At 42.4% G+C, this 21079-nt stretch overlaps 1 protein-coding gene across 2 annotated transcripts in view; it reads right to left on the bottom strand.

Moving 5' to 3' along the window:
• Positions 1-21079, bottom strand: part of spred1 (sprouty related EVH1 domain containing 1) — a 39334-nt gene that overhangs the window by 14723 nt on the left and 3532 nt on the right. For both annotated transcript variants that reach the window (XR_015089378.1, XM_086050077.1), the window contains exons 2-3: positions 7590-7860; positions 203-371 (exon numbers count right to left, since the gene is read on the bottom strand). Coding sequence is in view for 1 of the 2 variants with exons in the window: in XM_086050077.1 (XP_085906203.1) it covers positions 203-371; positions 7590-7860 (440 nt within the window). In the remaining variant the exon portion in view is untranslated. The remainder of the gene's footprint in view (positions 1-202; positions 372-7589; positions 7861-21079) is intronic.

Here is a 21079-nt window from a genome sequence, read left to right as displayed (position 1 = left end):
TTCTTTGGTTGGTGATTGGACCCCGAATGAAAACTGAACTTAGATTTTTGTAAGGGTTTGTAATGGGCAGCTGGCGCTAACAAGATAACACAGGAGAGGTTATGCTTAGCATTCTGAGACATCCTTAATCACTAATCAGCTCACCGTATCTCAAATGGAATACGCACCAGCATGAACAAAAGAGTCCAAAACAGGCGCTCACCTTGGCTGATGTCCTCGATGGCCCTGCGAATGCCTCGATCGAAGGCGCGAGCGTCGGCGGGGCTCTGGAAGGTCAGACCGAACTTTTTGTCATTGATCCTCCAGTGATGAAAGATGGGGTTGATCTTGTTGTACACGAGGCCCTCGTGCAGGGCACACTCCAGCACCACCTAGAAAAACAAAAACAAAAGACAAAGAAGGTCATGTCTTTTTTGCCTACAAGGCTTGACAACGTAACAGAAAGATGTCGAACAACAGTTTCTTTTAGTAACCTAAGCCGGCAAGGGTGAAAATGTCCTGGGCAAGCCTCTCGGTTTGGTATTTTCTGGCTAAAGACACCGAACTAAATGAACAGGAAGACAAAATGGCGGTGCTGATGCTTTTCTTTTCATCTGGACTTGCATTCAGACAAATTGCTGGTTTTTGTTTTGTTTGACAACATTTCTGTAGTTAGTCGAGCCACGTTCACTGTAAGAACACATTAATGTCTAAAATGCGGCGCATTCAATCATTCCCATTCAACAAGTCAGAAAAAAACCACTGAAATTACACACAACTGTTTTTTCTGAAATACAACCCCAAAAAGACAAATCCCCCCCCCCTCCGCTGCATTTTTTTAGGCCAGTATGTAAACCTTATTAAAAATGGTGCTCTCTCTTTAATTACAGATGACTTGGAAGGCAGCAGTGGGGGAAGAAGGGGCTTTGAGTGAGTTTTGGGAGGCAGACAGTCAAAAGTGTGCGGTAGAGAGACACTGTATTTCCAAAGCCTATTATTAATCAGGGCTACTGAGCCACCTCCTGGCCTTCCTCTAGGGCAGATTATGTGAAATGAGAGACAGCCATTACAGTCTTTGAGGTTTTGACAAACATGTATGAGAGCGGCTTAACGGGGTGCGAATGTGCGTGCGCTGGCGTGGCGGCCTGCGTGGCACAATGAAAACCATCCGTGACGCGGAGGAGATGCTTGCGTGGTGCAAATTCCTCATTGGGGGGGTGGATAAGAATCACAAGGCAATTGGGTTGAGTTTTCCATTGTATGGATTGGATTTGGAAAATCGATCGTATAGCTATAGATGTGACAGCTACTTATCCCCAAGTAGAATGCTTTCATTTGAATGTTTCTATTATAAGCGTCGCAAAATTCCATTATAAACAATCCCACTATTCAGCAGCTTTTGTTGTGGCGTTGGGTCGCAGTAGCATGTTTGTTAAGTGTCCCGTCATTTGTCAATCGTCAGCAAAAAGGGCGTCCGTCAGTGACGGACCGTTCCATAAGTTTGACGGAATGCCCATCTCTGCTTAACAGTAAATGTGCAAATGTGGTTTTAAAATGATTATAGGTTTGAGGCAGAAATGTTTGCATCGACCAATTTTTGAGGTCGACAGACGAGAATCGCACGGTGTCTTGATGGTAAGCTATGTCACACTATTCGTGTAGCCGACGAAGCTATCCCGCCTGCGACCACCGTGAGCTGAATCGGAGTTTCCCTGAGCCGTTCCTAACCCAACTTTACCACTCTGTGGAATTGTGACGACTTTTTACAAGGTTTTTTGAGTACATGTCTTTGATTTTTTGTCCATTGTATCTCAGTGTCACTGTAGTTCATCGCATAAATTACTCAACACTATTACTGATCTTATGGACTCTGATCAGTTCCTGATTGAGAGAGTTTTGTCCATATATACCGGTATGTTGAGTGTGTGTCATACAGGGAGCAAGCAGAAGTCTTACGCCGTCACAAGCGTATCACAAAATCTTTTTCTCAGCCATCCAAAGAAAAGATGTGCCGAGGGTTAAGCCGCAAGGATGAAGGGAACTAGAGAGGGACGGACACTGAGGAGGATGGTGTGGGATCAGGTGATAAAAGGGAGGAGGATGGGGTGTCTGCGCCTCTGGCGCTGATTGTGGAGGGCGAGACTGAACGGAGCCGGAGCAGGTAAGATGAGCGCCGCATGGCGAGGCCCGCACAGACACAGGAGGAAGTATCGCGTGTTGCGAGGAAGGACAATACTCAACGTCGCATTCCACAAACCAGGCTTTTGGAGGTGACAGGGCAGGCGCGGTTGCACCAGGGGGACAGAGATAGTCGGAGGTGAGATTTGCCGAAAAGCAGACGCCAAGTAAGATAGAGAAGATCTTTGAACTCTTTACTTTTATGAGGAGCTAGCAAATAAGTCTTGTTACAGAATCAGTGAAATGTGATTGAGGACTTTCTTTCATGTGTTCTGTGATCATTCAAGATTTCGAGCCAAGCAACAGAGCAAACACCACAAAACACTGTCACCGTCTATTGTGTTCACGGAGTCACAAGCTAGTCACATAGGCAACATTATTGGCGCTCGGAATTTACAAGCTGGGTGACACCGATGGTCTCGCAGACAATAAACCGCATTTGGCTGGCAAGGCTCGACAAACAAGCATCATGCACGTATCGAGAGAGAGAGAGAGAGAGAGAGTCCTCGCCCAAAAGGAAAGCTAATTTTGATGAGCCAGGAAGGCGCCAGCATCACAGCTGTGAGCAATCCTGAGACGAGCGAGGCAGTAAGCTCAGCTCGAGATCTGACACAAATCTGAGAGCCGGTGTCGTAAGAACTCGTCAACCAATTAGGTGTGTGTTTTTTTTTTTTTTTTTTTTTAAGAGAGTCAGAGTGATGGAAGAGAGGAGAGAGAGAGAGAGAGAGAGATTGGTGGCTATATGGAGAGCAAGCTGAGTCATCACTGGTACACTCTGTGCCGCATCAATGCGCATCACAGTCACATTCCCACCACCTTTTTCTTATTCTATTTGGCTCCGGCTATGATTACTGCATTTTGATGGAATTTGACATTTTCCACTTGAATACTCTCATGTACCCCCAATAGCATCACTGGTATTGTGCCGTTACACTTATCCATCAGTGTTCTTCTCGAGCTCTTTAAAGTTACGATCAGGAATGGGAACGATTCCGGGCCCTTCTTTCCAAAGATTACCCTATCTTTGTTCAGACACAACACACAAACTAAAGAGCGATGTCAGCATTATTTTGAGAACAAGAGAAATTAGCAAGGGCTTAAACATTTGTGACCAAATATTTTTACTCGGGCTGTCACCAACGTATCTTTTTAGAAATGTTTATCCTATAAATTATTCCATCGATTGCTCAGGTAATTACATAAAACTTGTTTTTTGTCCTTTTTTTACTTGAAACGACACAAAACCTTGGGCATCCGAGTCTTGCTCCACTGAAGTCGGAGATTTGCTGTTCACAGACTGTCTGGAATTGATTTAAATGATCAATTCCAGTTTCGAGGCTGAAATTTTTGTGTCAAACAATTTTTGAGGTCGCCTTGGCAGAGCCAGCCAAATTTTCCCTCCACATTCCACATTTTTGATTTGCTTGTATTTGTGTTTTTGAGTTATTGATTTTTTTCTTTTTTAAATTCAGATTTATTTACACTGGGTGCACCGACTAGGTGAAGCACTGTCTGGTTGAAAAGATTTCTGTTTCAAAAATTGTAACCAGCGGGTTGCACACCAGCAAACAAACAGCAACAAATCCACAAAGATGAAAATTCAACCTCTTTTGTGGACATAATTACGGTATGTCAATAACTTCTGCAGTCAACTCGCTGATGGTTTCAAACAATACTGCGGTAAGAGGAACAGATAATGTCATGCCTTGTTGTCTTGCATGACTAACATTAGTCGTCTGTGGGTTTGTCTGTGGTGGTTGTTTTTCTTGGACTCATCGCTGTTGACGTGCCGATGCCCTCAAACAGTCGGCAGAGCTGCGGCCCATGCCAGGCAGCCCGGCACTGGGTGGCATCCTGACAGACCTACATATGGCTGCGCGTTTGTTGTGGTAACTGGGGTAGATGCTGGCGGCGAGCGGGGTGTTTTACCACTTCCCAGAACAGTCACCGGGGTCTCTGAGCCATGTGTATGCTCCGGCCTGTACGACAGCATTCCCGTCACACCCTTTCCTGTGCCACACACACAGACATAGTAATACACTTGGAGGCCTTGAACACAAAACACATAAAATGTCCTCAGTTAAAGGCGATTCAAATGCCAGGCAGCCTACGAGCCGCCAATGTCGAAGCATTAAAAGGCCACCAGAGCCTCGACGTCACCATGTTTGCCACAGCCTTCTGACATCATTTTCATTACCGCAGTCTGGATTATCCCAAAGATTCTACTCCATCACTCTTACATCCAGCCCACGGTTCATGGGGCAAGAAGGTCACATGGGCTAAACCCTTCAGGATTAAGATGGAGATGCAATTCCATTGATTGGAGGGAAGAAGGACCGTGACAATGTGCGGGAACGTGACTTTAAATCAGTATTGCGTGGGGTAATAGTAACCACAAACAAAAAATGAATCCACTAGTAAACAACCGAAATAAGGAATTTCCAGTCAACACCGGGAAGTTATGCACAGAACAGACTATAAGTGTATTCAAACTCGGCCGATTAGCTTGGCCCTTTTACACTGTCTGTAAAAGCCAGCTTTTTCACATCTCGTTTGTTTACGTTACATTCCGTGTGTTCTTTATGAAAGGTGCCAACGTGGAATGGGATTTTGAAGTCGTCTTGCACATTTTTGGGGCGTAAGGACGACGCCTGTGTGTGCAATGGTATTCTGCAATGCCGAGATTGGCATGCGAAGGTGAAATACCTGATGCTTGGATGCTGGAGATACAATACAGGATTCCTTTCGCATAGCCAAAATAATTTGCAAATGTAAAAATGTAAATTCACAGCCAGAGATGTGGTCATTGTAGAACAGGGGTCAGCAACCTTATTGAAAGTCAGAGCTACTTCTTGGATACTGATAATGTGTATGTAATGCTTCTAGCTTGATACAGACCTCTGAAATAAACTGGCTCAAATTACCATTATTTACCTTGTTATTAATAATTAAGGCTATTATCCATGTTAAAGCACTACTCATGTTAAGGATTTCTCACAAGTGATCAACAAATATGTCTTCTTTTTTTATTTTTATAATTCTTTGCAAGTGCTTGAATTTTAAAATGATCACATCTACAACATTCCTGGAAGATCACAATGACCCATCACCGATGAACAGGCCGACGTTCCTTAGGGATACGTGGTGCCCACAAGCGCCACATTGGTGGCCCCTGTTGTAGGATAATCGACTCTTAAACCAGAGTACTTAGCTCGTTTTTATTTATCTTTTTTAAAACCTCTTCTAATAAAGTGTTTTACAAAAACAGTGCTCTAATTTTATTTTATAGCTTTTATTTACTATATTGTAGCACTCCAATATGTTTTTTTTGTTTTTTTTTTTAACCTTGACCATGTTCACACTACTACTACTACTACTCAAGTAGTCTCGGCCTATTCTATTTATTTTTATTATGATTTTTTTAATTATTATTATGATTTAATGTCATGGTTAAATTTTCTCTCTGCTGCACGACTGGCTTCTGTTCTATTTTCGCTTGTGCCTGACTGCTTTCATTCACTGATGAAAACAAAACCATAGCGATATTACAAAACCACGTCATATAAAAACTGATATGACGCATCGTGACACATTGTGATATCAAATGGACATGTTGACGAATCTAACCGCGAGACCAGTGAAGGCTCACACCACATTGTGCACAATCCCTGTGTATAATGCGCCGAAGAGCGATAGGGCGTCATTTGACAAAACCTGAGGATAGAATGGATGACATCATATAGTGGGAGAAGGCGAATTACTGCCAAAAATAACATTCTTTTAACTCAGAAAAATGTTATGAGTAATGACCGTGACATCAATGAACTGTAGCAGGAATAAGCAGCACATCGCTGTCTTCATAAAGCACGGTAACCGAAACAACGGGAAAGCTCATTTTGGACGCCGATGTCGTTGCGTTACATGTCACACATCTGTCTCGGAACGTCACAACACTATCTCACACGCCAAAGCTCACTAATGAGTGACTATCACGTGTTTTCTGAAAAGATCTGTTGTCACAGTCTATACGTGACAGACCACAAGTGAGCACATTTTCAGGCACTTTATTTGTTTGGTACTAATTACAAGGTTGAGCATATGTTTCCACGATATATTTCATCCTTTGAGCTAAGTAGGTTTCCCACATCCTTCATCCATCATTCTCTCCTTCTGAGTAATCTGCCCTTCTCCCAGATGATGTAATCATGCATCACAGCATCACGCAGTTTGCTCCTATTTTCAGACACCTGCGCCACAGAAGCAAGTTGAACAACGCTTCCTGGGCGAGAGCCTTTGAGAGTGACAGAAGCACGGGGGATGGTGGTGACGTCATCCCAAAGAGACGTACCCTTTCGGATTGTTATATTTGAGTGAGCATGAAAGAGGGTGAATGACCGAATAGCGAGAATGTGTAGGTCAAATAACACACGTACAGTGGAACTTCCAAGGATGAACACAATTCATTTGCGTTGCTAGTTGACTCACCGCAACGTGAATCTGTTGATCAGAAAACGGTGAACTCGACAAGCTTTCTTTTGGAAAAGTTACATTTTAACAAGTGTTGACGTGATTTATCGGCCGATTTTCGCGGAAAAGTATGCGATGGGCATATGACGATCAATGACTTTTATTGCCGATCACAAAGACTAATTACCCGCAGCTCGTACTTGATACTAGATACCGGCCTGTGTGCACCGTAGCTCACTCGTGGATGCTCGCTATCGGCAACATAAAACCCTGATCGGAGCACCCCGAATTTTAACACCGAAAATTGTCTCACAAGTATTAAGAGAGGTTGACCAGCAAACTAAAATAACAAAAATGAAGTAAAACTACTCAGGCTTTCGCCAAACGCAGCATGGTAAGAACGCGATTTGTTCGTAAGCTCCTCTGGTCATGTTTCCGTGAGGTTTTAGTAGAACTCCAAAAACTTTGGAGTTTACACTGTATAAACAGCAATGCTTTATCACATATTTAGTACATCACTCAAGCAATCTATTGAGTCAAACCGGGCAAGAAGTCAATGCTTAGGTCTAACACAAGCATCGTTGTGGGTAAAAATGCGACTGAAGTAAAGTGAGGGCTAAATTTGTTCGTCTGAGCATTTCACAAAATGATAGCAGGAACAGCTGCTGTAGCGGTATCCTTAGTACCAACAACTAAACCACAAGGCCAAAAGCAAACCAGAGCCATTTGTTCTGCAAGTTTAAGGAAAACACTTAAATCATAACTATAGCCGTCCAGAACACTAATGTCCTCCATCCCTCTAGGATGCTCTCAAACATGAGACACTACGAATCCACAAATCCACAGCAGCTGCATGATGGCATCGTGTCAAAATGAACCCAAATGTCAAAGGAACGCTTCTTAGCATCCTTTGGAGTCTGCTAAGGGCGGTTTTACGGGCTACTACTAGATCAAGTCTTCCTTACCAGTTTGTCTTTGAGCCGCTCCCCCCTTATGTAGAACTCCACCGCTGTGGGACTGGGACTGGGGCTGGGACTGGGCGTGGGACTGGGGCTACAAGGGCTGAGGTTGCCTGTGCTGCCCCGGGTACCGCCACTGTGGGTGCTGCCGCTGTCCTCCGCCTGGGTGACCTTGTAGACGGTAACGCAGCTGAGGCCGCCGCCGCCCAGGGGAAGCCACCCGCCGCTGGAGTCATCCCGCGTCATGACCACTGCTCTCACACGCGCATAACTGTCACTGCGGAAAGAGGGAGGAAGCATGCAGAAGTATTTAAAGGCATGTAACTTACACAAAACAGTAAATAATCTCACATTAAAAATATTAAAAACATGTATCATAAAACAATTCAACACTATCAATGTCAGATAAAAACAATGCCTCTCAGTTTATGATTTACACTTCATGTTACTGTTAGAAGTAGCCGAAGCAAAAAATAGGTTTTAGAAAACCATGTGGCCTTTTATACACAGTGTTACAAGATGAGAAACAAATGATGTAAATATCAGTTCGTCATTAAAGTAAATTAACCCAAACATATTTTTTTCAAGAGTATGTTCTATGCAGGCCCACTAGTTGAAAAAAAAAAAAAAAGCATTCTGATTAATATTGCGTTTGTGGAATTTGAGTTTAGCAGCACAATCAAGCCATCTCAGGGGGCGGCCATTTTGTCACTTCTGTCGACTAAAAATGACATCGTAGACCCCCAGGGCTCAGATAACATGGCTGAGCTTCAGAAAACAGGTGAGCTGTGATTGGTCGTTACCTAAGCCCTGAGCAACTGTGATATCATTTTCAGTCAACAGAAGGGACAAAATGGCCGCCCCAGAGATGGCGGAAAACGGCTGGATTTTGCTGCTTAACTCATATTCCACAAATGCAATATTAATCAGAAAGCTGTGTTTCAAAAAGTGGGTTTGCATAGAAAATATTCTTGAAAGAATATGTTTGGGTTGACTTCCACTTTAAAAGCCATTATTACACTGACATTAAACTTTGAAATTTTCACATTTCAACATATGTTGCGTTAATACCAATATTAAACATACAGTACAACCAAAACCAATGCAGGAGGATGGGCTCTCCTTCTCTGACAGAAAAAAAAAAAACACGCTAGGCAATCTGGTGGTTGTGTTGGCTGCTAAATGCTATGCTGGTTGAATGTTCAACAATTGTAAACAATACAGTCCACTCACAAGATACTCTTATTTCAATGCTCCCAATTTGCCAAGCCTGCTCCTTTTTTTGTCCTGCCTGATAAAGGAAACAGGCCGTGTTTGTTTTACTTTTTGGTCCAACAGACGACAATGATATTGTAATACATTGTTTTTGTTTCACCAGGCTCTGTGTGTTTTGTTTTTTAAACTTTATCTGGCTGTGTTTCTGCTTGTTCTGCGCATTGTGTGACGTAATAAGTGCATTCTTGACGCCGACTGGCTGTCGCCGACGCGACTCTTCCAAATGTTCACTGCAGTTTATCACGGCAAAATGGGCGAAGGAACAACATTTTTGCTTCGAAGGCTTCAAACGTGTCGCCAGGCACGCAACCGTGCCTGATCACGCAAACTGAACTGACTATTTATGAAAACGCGGCACACACGCATGCAGTCTGAATGTAGCATTAGATCAAAATCAACAACAGCAAGAAGACCACGACATTAAATGATCAGCAAAGTTCTCGACCAATTTTCACTCAATCGAAGTCCCTCCAGTTCTTTAGGTGGTAATAATGCACATTGTAAAGAGCCCGGAAGGAGAAAAACCCATGCACGCCATAATATCGTGCTGTCCTGTGAGTTATGTCCATTTTTTTTTCTTCATTTTTTGTTATTTTTACGTGAATGATCTTTCCACGTTACAGACATAGCATTAATGTGAACATTTTTTAAAAATATCAAAAATTGGATATATCTGTTTTTCACAAGACAGCGATATGCAGACGGGCATGGTTTTTCCCCCCCAATAATTTTCCATTTTGATTGCCACAAAATTAATGCTTAGTCACAAAGAGCTGGCTGGACTAAAACAAGTAACAAGGACAAAATTCACAGATGGATTAAATATATTTTGTTTCCGGTCTATGACACAAGGTCTACAGCTACTATTGCTGATGTACTGCTACGCACAAATAGTAATTCAGAGCATGTTTAAACCCCACTGGAAAGTGAGTGACCGTTTGTTCAAGCGCCACTATTAATTTCCAACTGACGTATAATTTCCAACCCAAAAAAAAGCTCAAGTCATTGCTTAGCTACAAAAAAAGCAATTAAGATCAATTTCCCTCATGTTTAGCTAGTCCATGTGACCACTGTATATACTGTATGACATGTGCATGTATCGCTCAACAGTAAATAAAAATCATCAATCATAAATCCTATCTGCACGTCCCTCGGACTCCTGTCACATTTCTTGCTGGCTCACCAGCGCTGTAGAATCGCTGCATCTTCACCTGCACTCAGATGTTCGCTGATTAGATAACGCAAACTACATTAGGCCACCGGAAAAGACAAAGGTCAGGGTGTGCTTAGGGTAGCGTTTCGCACGGACTCCCGGTAACATATTAAAGATTTGAGAAGCATACAGAATTGAGTAGGGAATGTGAACACCTGGCTGGTTCTCTGATGTCGTGACTGTTCTGGATCTTTAAAGATTGCTTTTAAGGATAGCTACCATCGGTTAAAGTGTCAATTTCCAAAAAGCCATTGACAACAGATAATGCACCTCTGTACGCTCCCATTTTAACCCTGCCACTCTGGATCTTGTCAACTCAACGTGGGTAACCTTTGCTCTCCTGCCTTCCACACCCTTGGCAAAGATCATTGCTGGCATGATCAGTTACCAATTCATTTGTTGCATCAGAAAGTTTTGCTCAGCGAATCGGAAATAATTTTGATAAAGCACGAGACGACTAGATATCAATCACGACATATACAAACACATACATTTTGGATTTTTTAAAATTTATTTATTAAATCGGTCGTACTTTCTTAGTACCTCTTCCGCGCGGCTAATTAGGAATCCAAACTTAGAACCGACGTACTAAAATCTGAACGGTTCAGGGTGAACCGTAATGATGGAACCGATTCCACTCGATTCCGAGTTTTCGGTGGCCACCCCTAAGGGGGACAGGACACGGCCGTTCGTGCATGTGTCTGCCGAGCAATTCACCCTCATCGTCAATATTTTGAAGCAGGTGTAACACCTCCTCTACTCTAAAGCTTTTTTTTTTTTTTTTAAATATACATGTATAGATCGTGGTGACCAGCACCCTTGATCAATGCAGCCGCTGGTTGCTATGGAAACCTTAATCACGCGATCAAAAAAATTGACGGCGTCAAAAGGGGGTTGGATTAATTAATATATTCATTTAATATATATTACATATATATATATTCGTAAATTATTTACATATACATATAAATATACACACATATATACATATACTGTATATCTGTCTGTATTCATACTTAAGTGTTTTCTGCCCTAAAGTTGGACAGCATTGGCCCCTTGGTAAGTGAATAACAACTTTCCTTTCAAGCTCCCAGCACCACCCTTTGTGGTCACACCTTTTTACAGCGCTGTAGAGGCCGTGCTTTACACCGCGACCCATGGCCTCATCACAATAAAAATGCATTTTGGGCCAATGTACAAGCAGGAAGAAATGGAAATACAGCGGCTGTTAAAGTCCCCCCCCCACACACACACACTTTAATAAAGGATGTGGGGGTGATGGGCGCAGGAGGGGCTGTCAGTCAGGCAGGGGTCCCTGGGGTGAACAGAAGGCAGGCGGTGGTGTCGTTCAGCCATGACCAGGGCACAATGACCAGGACCTGACCCTTCAGAAGTACCATCTCACACATGCCAGCACAGGGACACTCAAAGTGAGGAGGGGGATAAAAGGTCTAGACCCCAAGAGGAAGTTAATGTGCTTTTATTTTGCACCCATTCTAGTACAAGACCCCAAAGAGGAACAACAGAGTTAAAGAACAGTAAAAGCAAGGAGATAATTGGTCTAATCTTCATTCGTTTTTGTTTTGTTTTTTCCCGCAGAAACTGAAAGTGGTCCAGAGTGCAACACACACATGGACATTTAGACCAGCATGGTGGAGACAAAGGCTGTCCTCCACACCCCTTGCTGGGAGCACACAGTCCACTGGACACACAATCGAGAGCGGAAGCACATCAGCTGGCCTGTGAGTCGCACTGAATGGTGGAAAGAAGGGGCGGCGGGGTCGGGGGTAGGAATAGAGAGAAAAGAGCTCCCCATTCCAAATTATTCCAAGTTATTCTGCTGGATGACTGACTTCATTTCCGACGAAAAGCAGGAGAGAAAAACAGAGGGGGGCAGGTGGGGTGGGGGTAATGGAGGACTGTGTGAGGAGGTGGTGGCGGATGGGAACAGGGTGGAGACCAAGGTGACAGTCAACAGCTCCCGACTGCATGTGAATGGAGCCTTTTCTATTCACAAAAAGGATGTGCGCAGGCTTTCACCACCTCTATAAAACGGGGCGTTTGCATTAAGGGAATTAGCGATATTTGACTACCGTCTTTCGTCTAATGGATACCGTGCCCCAATTAGTCACCGGGTGTGTTATCCACGTATAATTGCTTCCGCTCAAATAGACGCACCTCCTTTTTCCTCTCCAGGAAAAAACACGGGTTGTAACTGTATACCTCAGTTCATAGACACTGTTGTTCACACATGGCTCGAGAGTCAACTTCAGTTGAACACCATTGCGAACCAAAACAGCAGCACATCTCTGAACGATATTACAGCATTAAGATGATCCTACATTACGTGGAGACAAATCCTTTAACAACAAATCCAGTGCACTGATTGGTATGGTCGTTCAGCAGTGTTGGTGTGCATCCATGTTTACATTGCCATTTTGCTACATTTCTCCACAGTGGTGAAGTCTATTTTGCCCGAAGACTCCACTACAGCTTGACATTATACTGTTATCAACTACTAGTAACGTTTTATCAAAATTACGACTTCTCATTCCCTAAGTGAGACCACAAGGAAGGATGACGGACTCAATGTTATAATGAAGCTATTTAAAGAAACTTCGCAATAATAGTTTTGACAATGTAGCCTTATTAAGACTTTTGAATTGTGGATTTAACGATAAGTGTTCTTTTTTCAATAAGGCCTTGTTTAACATTATCCCCAAAACGCAATGGTACAAATGAAGACCTCCACTCTTAATAAGCAGAGCTGGGCATTTGACTAAAAATTGAGCGTCTGTTATTCGTCATCCGTCTGCAGCGTGGGTACCCTTCCGTCGTTCGTCATTCGCCTTTTTTTCCCCAGGAGAAAAAATAGTACCCGTCTTTAGGACAGTCCGCCTCTAATTTTAAATGGCCGTCCGTCGGCAAGACCAACTAAACTTTCACCATCGAAGCCTCGCCGCGAAAAAATACACTAGTGACGGACTGCAGACGGATGGCGAACTAAATAAAGGGGTTTCCGTCTATGCTTAATCCGTCTATTTATTTGTCAACAGTCAGCAAAACGGGCGTCCCTCAGTGACGGATAAGCGGACCAGTCCGTCAGATAGACCAGCTCTGCTAATAAGACAATGCCTGGAGCTGCAGGTGAACAAATAAACAGCCCTTGGCACTGTAATGAGAACTACAATATCAGCTCTTATAGAATGAGAGTGCAAGGAACATGAGTTTGACGGTGTTAAAAAAAAAAAAAAAAAAAAGAAGAATTTGGGTGGAAGGAGGAAGACAAAGTAGGACGTTGTGGTGAAGAGAGGGCGTGATGGTATAGCACGTGCAGACCAGGCAGGCCGGGGCCTCAAGGCCGGCTGCTCTAGTGTGTGCCGGAGAAGGGGGATCCTGGGACAAGCATTTCCTAAGTGGACAAAGTGGCCGTTTGTCTACCCGCTCTGGCCCATGGCTCACTAGGCTCCAGTATGCCATCATGCTTTTGCTTGTGTCTCAGTCTTTGGCTTCCTATACTGATGGTGGGAGGAGGGTGGACTGAAAGAAAGACACGAAGAGGAGAAGGAAGAGGAGGAGTGACGAATGAGAGGAGAGAGAAAGGATGTGGCCTGAGCCCTGGGAGCCGGCCAAGTCGCCCTCCCTTCGCTCCGCTCTGTCTCCCTCTGCTACCAAAACCCCTCCCCGCCTGCCTCTCGCCACACAATGGCTGTTTCTCTGCTGAAATTTCACGTTATTGGATGCCGGGCTCGGAGTTTTGTACTCCCACAATGTCCAGGCAGTGGAGCATGCTGCAGGGGAGACACACTCTGCAAGCTAAAAGCTGGAAAACCATTCCTCCTTTCATTAACATCAGAAAAGCGGAGAAAAGTCCCCCCCTCTAAACTCATTTTTTCCATCTCCCCATCGCTCCTCCGTGGACCTGTATCGAAAACTAGTGAAACGTTGTTGGGCTCCACTAGACACATTTGGCTTGGAGGACTTTATAAGCGTTTGCGGGGAAAGAAATTCATTAAAGAATCATTGGCAAAATAAACAAGCTACTTATCCCAATCCGATTTTGTAGCTTATCCTCTGTTCGGATCTCGGGAAATGAAGGGGGATGTGTAAAAAGCTAAGCTAGGTTTAAAACAAATCAGGCCAGATTTGAACACAGACAAGAAAACTAAGCATTCAGTTTACTATTGACGATAAAACAACAACATGCAATCTGGGCCGTGACTGTCGATTCCAGCAGTGCAATCGCCAGCTAGCTAATTAGCCGCGGTTCAAGAGCTCTAAATAACCAGCCAACTTGAAGGGCAGCACTAAACAAATGACACGACCCAACATGGATGCAGAGCAAATTATGACACAAGGACCACAACGAGAAGGCTCATCGGGGTGCTTTATGTTAGCCATTAATAAAAGCCGAATCCGTAATTGGACAATGCCCACAAAACAGTCTGCGTTTGCACGCCTGCTTTATTAGCTGCGCTGAAAGCCAATACTTTGCCTGTAGAAGGAGAAGTGAAAGAGAAATGTTGCCGTATCTTCTTGCAACACCTCGAGGCTGCTGGTGAGTCATCTCTCTCACAAGAACATTCGGCCAAAGCTACCAACTGACTCAGGGAAAAATAACACTCTGCCGCACAGAACAATGAAAATACATTTTACCAGAGTTTTAAAAAAAAAATTTTAAACTCAGCCCCTTGGACAAAATAGCAAAAATGTGTTGACAAATTAGCTAATTGTCGTCAAGCCACGTTAGCCATGAGAAAACATAAAGCAATGTACTTGAATGCTCAGCTGCTTGTGCTCCCTTGCGGCAAAAAGTATACATTTTCTTCCTGAATCGGTTCATGTGTTTATACTTCATCCTGGTTCGTTTTTTTTCACATGGGTCAGCATTGCTTTCTCACCGCAATGGAAATGTCCCGATGCGATCGGACCAAATTCCGATAACGTGGTATTCAGCTGATCGGGGCAAAAAGATCCGTTTTCTGAAATGTTTATTGGTCATGAAGGAACCAAATAATCCCAAACTATACATATCCATCTTAATTCTATATTACAAAACATGACTTATTTTTTTTCCCAGAGCCACATACGCCTGCATGTTGCAAGTGGTCTCCCTCCGTGCTGCAGCAGTACGTAAATTGGAGCAACAACGACACACAAACAATGTGGAAAACAGGGTAACTCAAAAGATACTTCTAAAATAGCCTAAGTCTGCCTTGCCTGCTATAAAGCTGCCTCACTGAACGGCATAAGAGTTGAGACAGCTGCAGGCATGTTAGCAATTGTGACACGTCCAAACACATAACTTCAAACAGAAGTTTAACAAGTGTAAATTATTTGTTGACAAGCAAGCTTGTTCTCCATTGGATGCATTTAGTGAGGTCATAAATCAATAGTGTTGTTTGTTCGTAGATGAGAAGTCACCAACGTACCCACCAACTACGTAGTTGCATGGACTCGTCATTTTAGCCTGCACACGCCAATAATGTATTGTTTACCATTAGATATATCAAATGCACTCAAACAGAGGAATCCCCCATTCTATATTATTTCTTATACTTATAGGCCATTGTACAAATCGGAAATATGTATAAAATGCATTATATACAAGTACATGGAAATGCACGTTGATATGTATCGTGCTTGATGTTAACATTCTCTTAGTATATATGTCATGGCTATAGTTCATGTATTTGATGATTTTATTCTAAAAAAGCATGAAGAACTTCAGTACAAAAAAAAAAACGGACCTAAAATAAAACATGTCCGACATTGAACAACACATTTTTGTTGTACAATATGTGTATCGTCAAATTTAGAGCCAAAACAAAAAGAAAATGAAAAACGATACAACTTTTGTTTATTTTGAGAGTGTTACAAAAAGCAATTGGCACTGAACTGGTGGATTGGCACATAATATAAAAACCTAAATATACTGTATATATTAACGTTTAACATATCCACATTTATGTACCGTATGTCTGTATGTCCATTTCTGTATTAATTTGAGACAATTTGTATGCACGTTCTTCGGGACTTGGCAGATCCTTAAAGACCCGAATCCCAAAAAGTGTGATGTCGACATCCCTATCTGAAATCATCAGCTTTCAATTTCTGTATTTACATCTGTCCAAATACACTACCACGGGGAAAATACACTGCATTCCCATTCAAATGAAGTAAATGGTGCTTGTGTGACAGTTTATTTCTGGATCAGCAGTGATATTCGAAAAAATATCAAGATATTCAACCCACCACCACCTAAACATGGGGGGGAAAAAAGCACCACAGACTGAGTAGATCTTAATTGAAACCACACACATTCTGGTAAATTAAAACCTTGCGCATGACATTACTGGGTGTGTGTGTGTGTGTGTGTGAAGAAGAGGAAGCACAAGTTTTGGCTGTTGCACAGTGGCGATGGTCTGCTTTGATGTTAGAGCAGTCTCCAGGGATGGTGATTCTAATTGGAGTTACTCTCCAACCATAGTGGAGGTAAGGAGGAAGAAGGCTGGGAAGATGCGGGGATGAGAGATTAAGCATCAGGTCATATCAGAAGGAACCAAACTACCATACATTATAGAAAACCTTACTGTAAGAATTTGGATAGTCACCATCTTCAGTCATGCGAGGCTCACAAGAAATTATGTTCCAACTGGACTGTTTTTCAGCAATTTTAGCTTGAGGAATAGCGGAACAGCTATAAAAATCCATTCATTGGCAGTCAATAGTTCAATTGATTGTGATGAACTGATTGTTGATTGTGTCTTGAAGCAAATTAAGTGCACTAATTTGTCTGCAAACAGCCCAGGTGCTGTTTAACCAATGCCATTGAGTTTGCTGTCTAAACAAGTACTGCATAATCTGCTATGGTAAACTCAGGTACATCCATCCTATAACCACATCCTAGGGGGGATAGATCGTATACAGACCACATCATTTGTCAAGAAAATGTAATCAAACGCCAATCCCAAGTCACAATAAATGTATGGTATAAACAGGGGAGACAAAAAAAACACAAAAAAAAACAACAACACAATCCCAGACTTCCTTTACAAAATGGTTAATTTACTGAACGATCAAATGAAATGTAGTGATTCAAGTTCTAGCTCTATCTCTCGAGAAACACACCCACCAGCGAAATTACATTTGGCACGCACAGAAACCCCTTCCTGTTCTCAAAGGGTTTTGGGAACTCCATCAAAGAAACAAGGTTTAGGCTCTACATCTGTGCCCTTTTATGTCTGCGGCCTCGGAGGAAAGAACCATCTCAGACCAGCTGCAAGCAAAGAGCTCGCAACAAGGCGCAGCCTTCATGTTCCCCACATGCTGCACAACTGCAAACAATATCCACGATTGAGACGCTTATTGCTCAAAGCGTCTTCTCGCCGGCCCTGAGATAGGGTCTGTGAACATCAGAGGCCCACCATGACCGCGACAAAACGAGCACGTTCTGATGTTCTGCTGTTGTGGCGCTGACCCCAAACAGCATGGAGGTGTTTGTCGAAAAAGGTATAGGCCTGAAATGTGCCCTCAACAGTGCTGACATTTAAAGCACTTGAAATACTCAAAGAGGAAATGAAAAATGTAAGGGGGAAGTGGCTGAGCTTCTAAAACGCACAGAATCCAGGCCCGACTCCAACCATGGGAATGGAACATGCTCTCCGTCACGGGCAGTCCGAGCAGTCTGGTTACTCAGAGCACCGCTGCCATTAATCACCCAAACAATCACACGGCAGCTTCTAGAACAAGCAGACACTGGATCATAAATATTGTGTCTGCAAAATAACTTTCGGAAACCTCTCCCATTGAGAGCAAATCATTCCGCAATACATGAGCTGTGTGGTTGAAGTAAAAATGTATTGCGTCAAATAATAATCGGGAATGTCTTGGGATGTGAACACAAGTGTATCTGAACAAGTTTGCTGCTCGAGTGAATCTGCTTTTGCAGTTTTGCAACTAAAAAACACGTTTTTCCCTCAAATGACACCAATTCAAGATAATAGCACTACATAAATACAAGTTTGGAGTCTTTTAGCATTAGCTAAGATAGTAACACAACCACCAGTCAACGAGACTGACTAGCGATTGAATTTGTTATAAATAGTTTTTGGTGAGAATTCATTCTGTTTTTGATTAGAATTCATTTTATATTTGATTATCAGCAAAAGTGTAGTCCAACCTGAGACCTGTAATGTTCTTCTTTTTTCAGGTGTCTATAATATATAGTGTTTTATGTTAATTTATTGATTTCACTTGTTGTATTATGGCTATTTTGTTGTTTGTATGTAAAGTGCTTTGTTGCAGCTCTAGCTGTTGTGAAATGCGCTATACAAATAAAATTGTATTGTATCCTCCCGTTGATTAATCGGATAAAAATCAAAAACAAATTAGGTGCAGGATTTTAGTATTGGTGACTGAGTTTATGGCTTTGGGGTACGTGACACTAGTGGCACAAGTACGTGAAATGGGTGTCAGTAGCTCATGTATGAATGTGTTTACCGGTATGTCTATTTTCATACAGTTTTGTTCAATAAAACGATTAAAAGTGCTCGGGCGGCTGTGTCGATCCTTCACCACTTGCAGGGGCATTACATTACATTCTAACTGGCTGTGTTCGGCTACATTAAATTAGATAACATCCATATGTTATCTTGTGTTGGCAATTGTGGAGGTGCTATTGTGGTAGACATTGCACTTTATCTTGTTTGTCAAGTGTGAAATGATCCCAAACTTTGGACAATCTCTGTCTTTGTCTCTGCTCGCCACCATTGCACCAACTTGTTTCTAAACCAAGTGATGCGCGTGACTGCTTTAACAGTCTGTGTGGTAAAATGACCATGGCAAAGCTTATGACTTATTTTTGTAATCCAGGTATGCCCTGATACACTTCATGAGGATGTACTTGTAATGTCGCTACTGCTCTTACATATATTTGAACAAATTACGTGTCATTCGTAGTTACCAGCAGCACTTCCCTAAATGTTGCAGAAGCAAAACAAAGCAAGTGTCCTCTCTCAGCCCAGCAGACTTTGTCAAAAGGGCAGACGCGTCTCGATAGCTAGTAAAACATACGTGTTCAAGGTCACATCCAGTCACTGGCAAGGACTCCAAAAAAAAAAAAAAAAATCAATTTTTAAGAAATGCAGGAATTTTTTTTTATCTTAACATAAGGGCTGCAGGATATCAGCAATTACCCAGGCCCGTAAAACATGAGGCCCGGCAGCTGAAGTAGCTGTCTCCCTTTGTCGTTTCATGACTTGATGAGGGCTGTTTAGGAGGAATGTGTTTAGAAAGCGCCGCCACAGGAATGGGAGTTTAAAACAGCCACAGGTGATAAGATCACAACACCCGCATGGCAGATAAAAATGCTAAGCTGTCAAATCAATCACACGGATAGGAAGAGGACACAGTGAGAGGGACCGCCAGAGATCACCTGACCGGCAACAAGACAATAGCGCGGCACAGCAGGAGTCTTGAGACAATGGAGGCCCTAACCTATACTGTATATGATCATTTCACGACAAGCGATACAAGGCCAAATGACCTCTTGCTCATAAAGAATGGAGGACACACTTTATTGGCCAACAGTGACAACAATACACCAGCTTTAGTTCTAATTACCTTTTACAACACATGGCAAACGAGACGCACGGCCCGAAGAACTTCACAAAGACCAATCAAAAGTAGAGATTTGTTCCTAAATATATCAAACAAATATTTCAAATAATCAGCTGGGTACTAAAGACTTGAAATAAATAAATGTGTATATATATCGACATCTGTCAAGATGCAGACACACGAGGCCTGTTCGCCAAGACAAATCTAACCTTGATACCACCTTTACTTAAATTTTGTTGCAATGCATCATGGGGTCAAGGTGGAATGAAAAGGTGCTTCCTTTTGAACATAAGAAAGGACAGCGCTGAATTCGATTCCACTTTTCCTAACTGACAACATCGTATTGTTGATCCAAGTCTTTGAACTTGCGGGACATAACTGCAAAACATTTGCTTCGCAATAAAATAAAAGAAGTATCGATCAAAATAATTCACACATTGATTCCACCCATGTAAAGTATTTTGACGATTCAAAAAGATATATTGCTTTTGTAAAGGTTGTTTTGGAAGTGCACATTCTCTAACATATTCTTGAAAGATGTTTATCATTTTATTTCTTTGTATGGAACCACATCTTTAATTTTGCTTTGAAAATATATTCTTTGGCTTCATTAACTGTCCACTTGTGAACAAAGTCTCAATATTTCATTAATTTTTTCATTCAGTTTTTTTCCTCTCACTCCAAATGGACAGTAACATTTAAATTCCCTAGGCAAATTTGTACGCTGACATTGCTACTGTTTACTGAAACTGTTCTTTCTACATATTTGTTTATGTATGCACTGTTCTGTTTTTTTTTTCATTCATAATTTTTAAAGTCTCTAGGGTGAATCTCTTGAGCTTCTTCACATAGCCTGTAAGTTTGGTCGGCGGCCTTTAATTCCAGGTTGTCTAGCTCGGAAACAATAGGAAACGACAGTTCCTAGGCACTTGTTCATTTCCTTAAGAGTTCGAGTTCCTGTCCATCAGCCGCCATCCGAACAGTCCAGTGGGCATGACTGGCGTATTGCAATTTCTTCGTTGGCCTATGAGGCAGTTGTGCTCGGGCACTATGAACTCTGCCTGGCAACAACTGGTCATTAAAAACGTGACGTGACAAGAATCAGCGACAAAGTAGAGTTGATCTGCTTTACTAGATGGTTAAACTTTTTTTTTTTTTTTATTCAATGTCAGAGAATTAAGTACAAGAGGCGTTTTCCTTGTATGTAACCTACCTAATGCCATGCCATGTTAACGTGGAAAAAAAAAACATGCCATGTTGAACGATGCATGCTTCGTAACAGCAACGCTAGTAAGGAGGTGGTGGTAAGGGGAAAAAGTTTATTTGAGAGGAGACTGAGAGCAGTAAGAAAACAAGTGGAGATCACGGAGTAGAATGCTCCAGCAAC

Source organism: Filicampus tigris, chromosome 13, assembly GCF_054856515.1.
Source record: "Filicampus tigris isolate MCC_2025a chromosome 13, RoL_Ftig_1.0, whole genome shotgun sequence".
Classification (NCBI taxonomy): domain Eukaryota; kingdom Metazoa; phylum Chordata; class Actinopteri; order Syngnathiformes; family Syngnathidae; genus Filicampus; species Filicampus tigris.
This window is presented reverse-complemented; position numbering and strand designations above follow the sequence as displayed.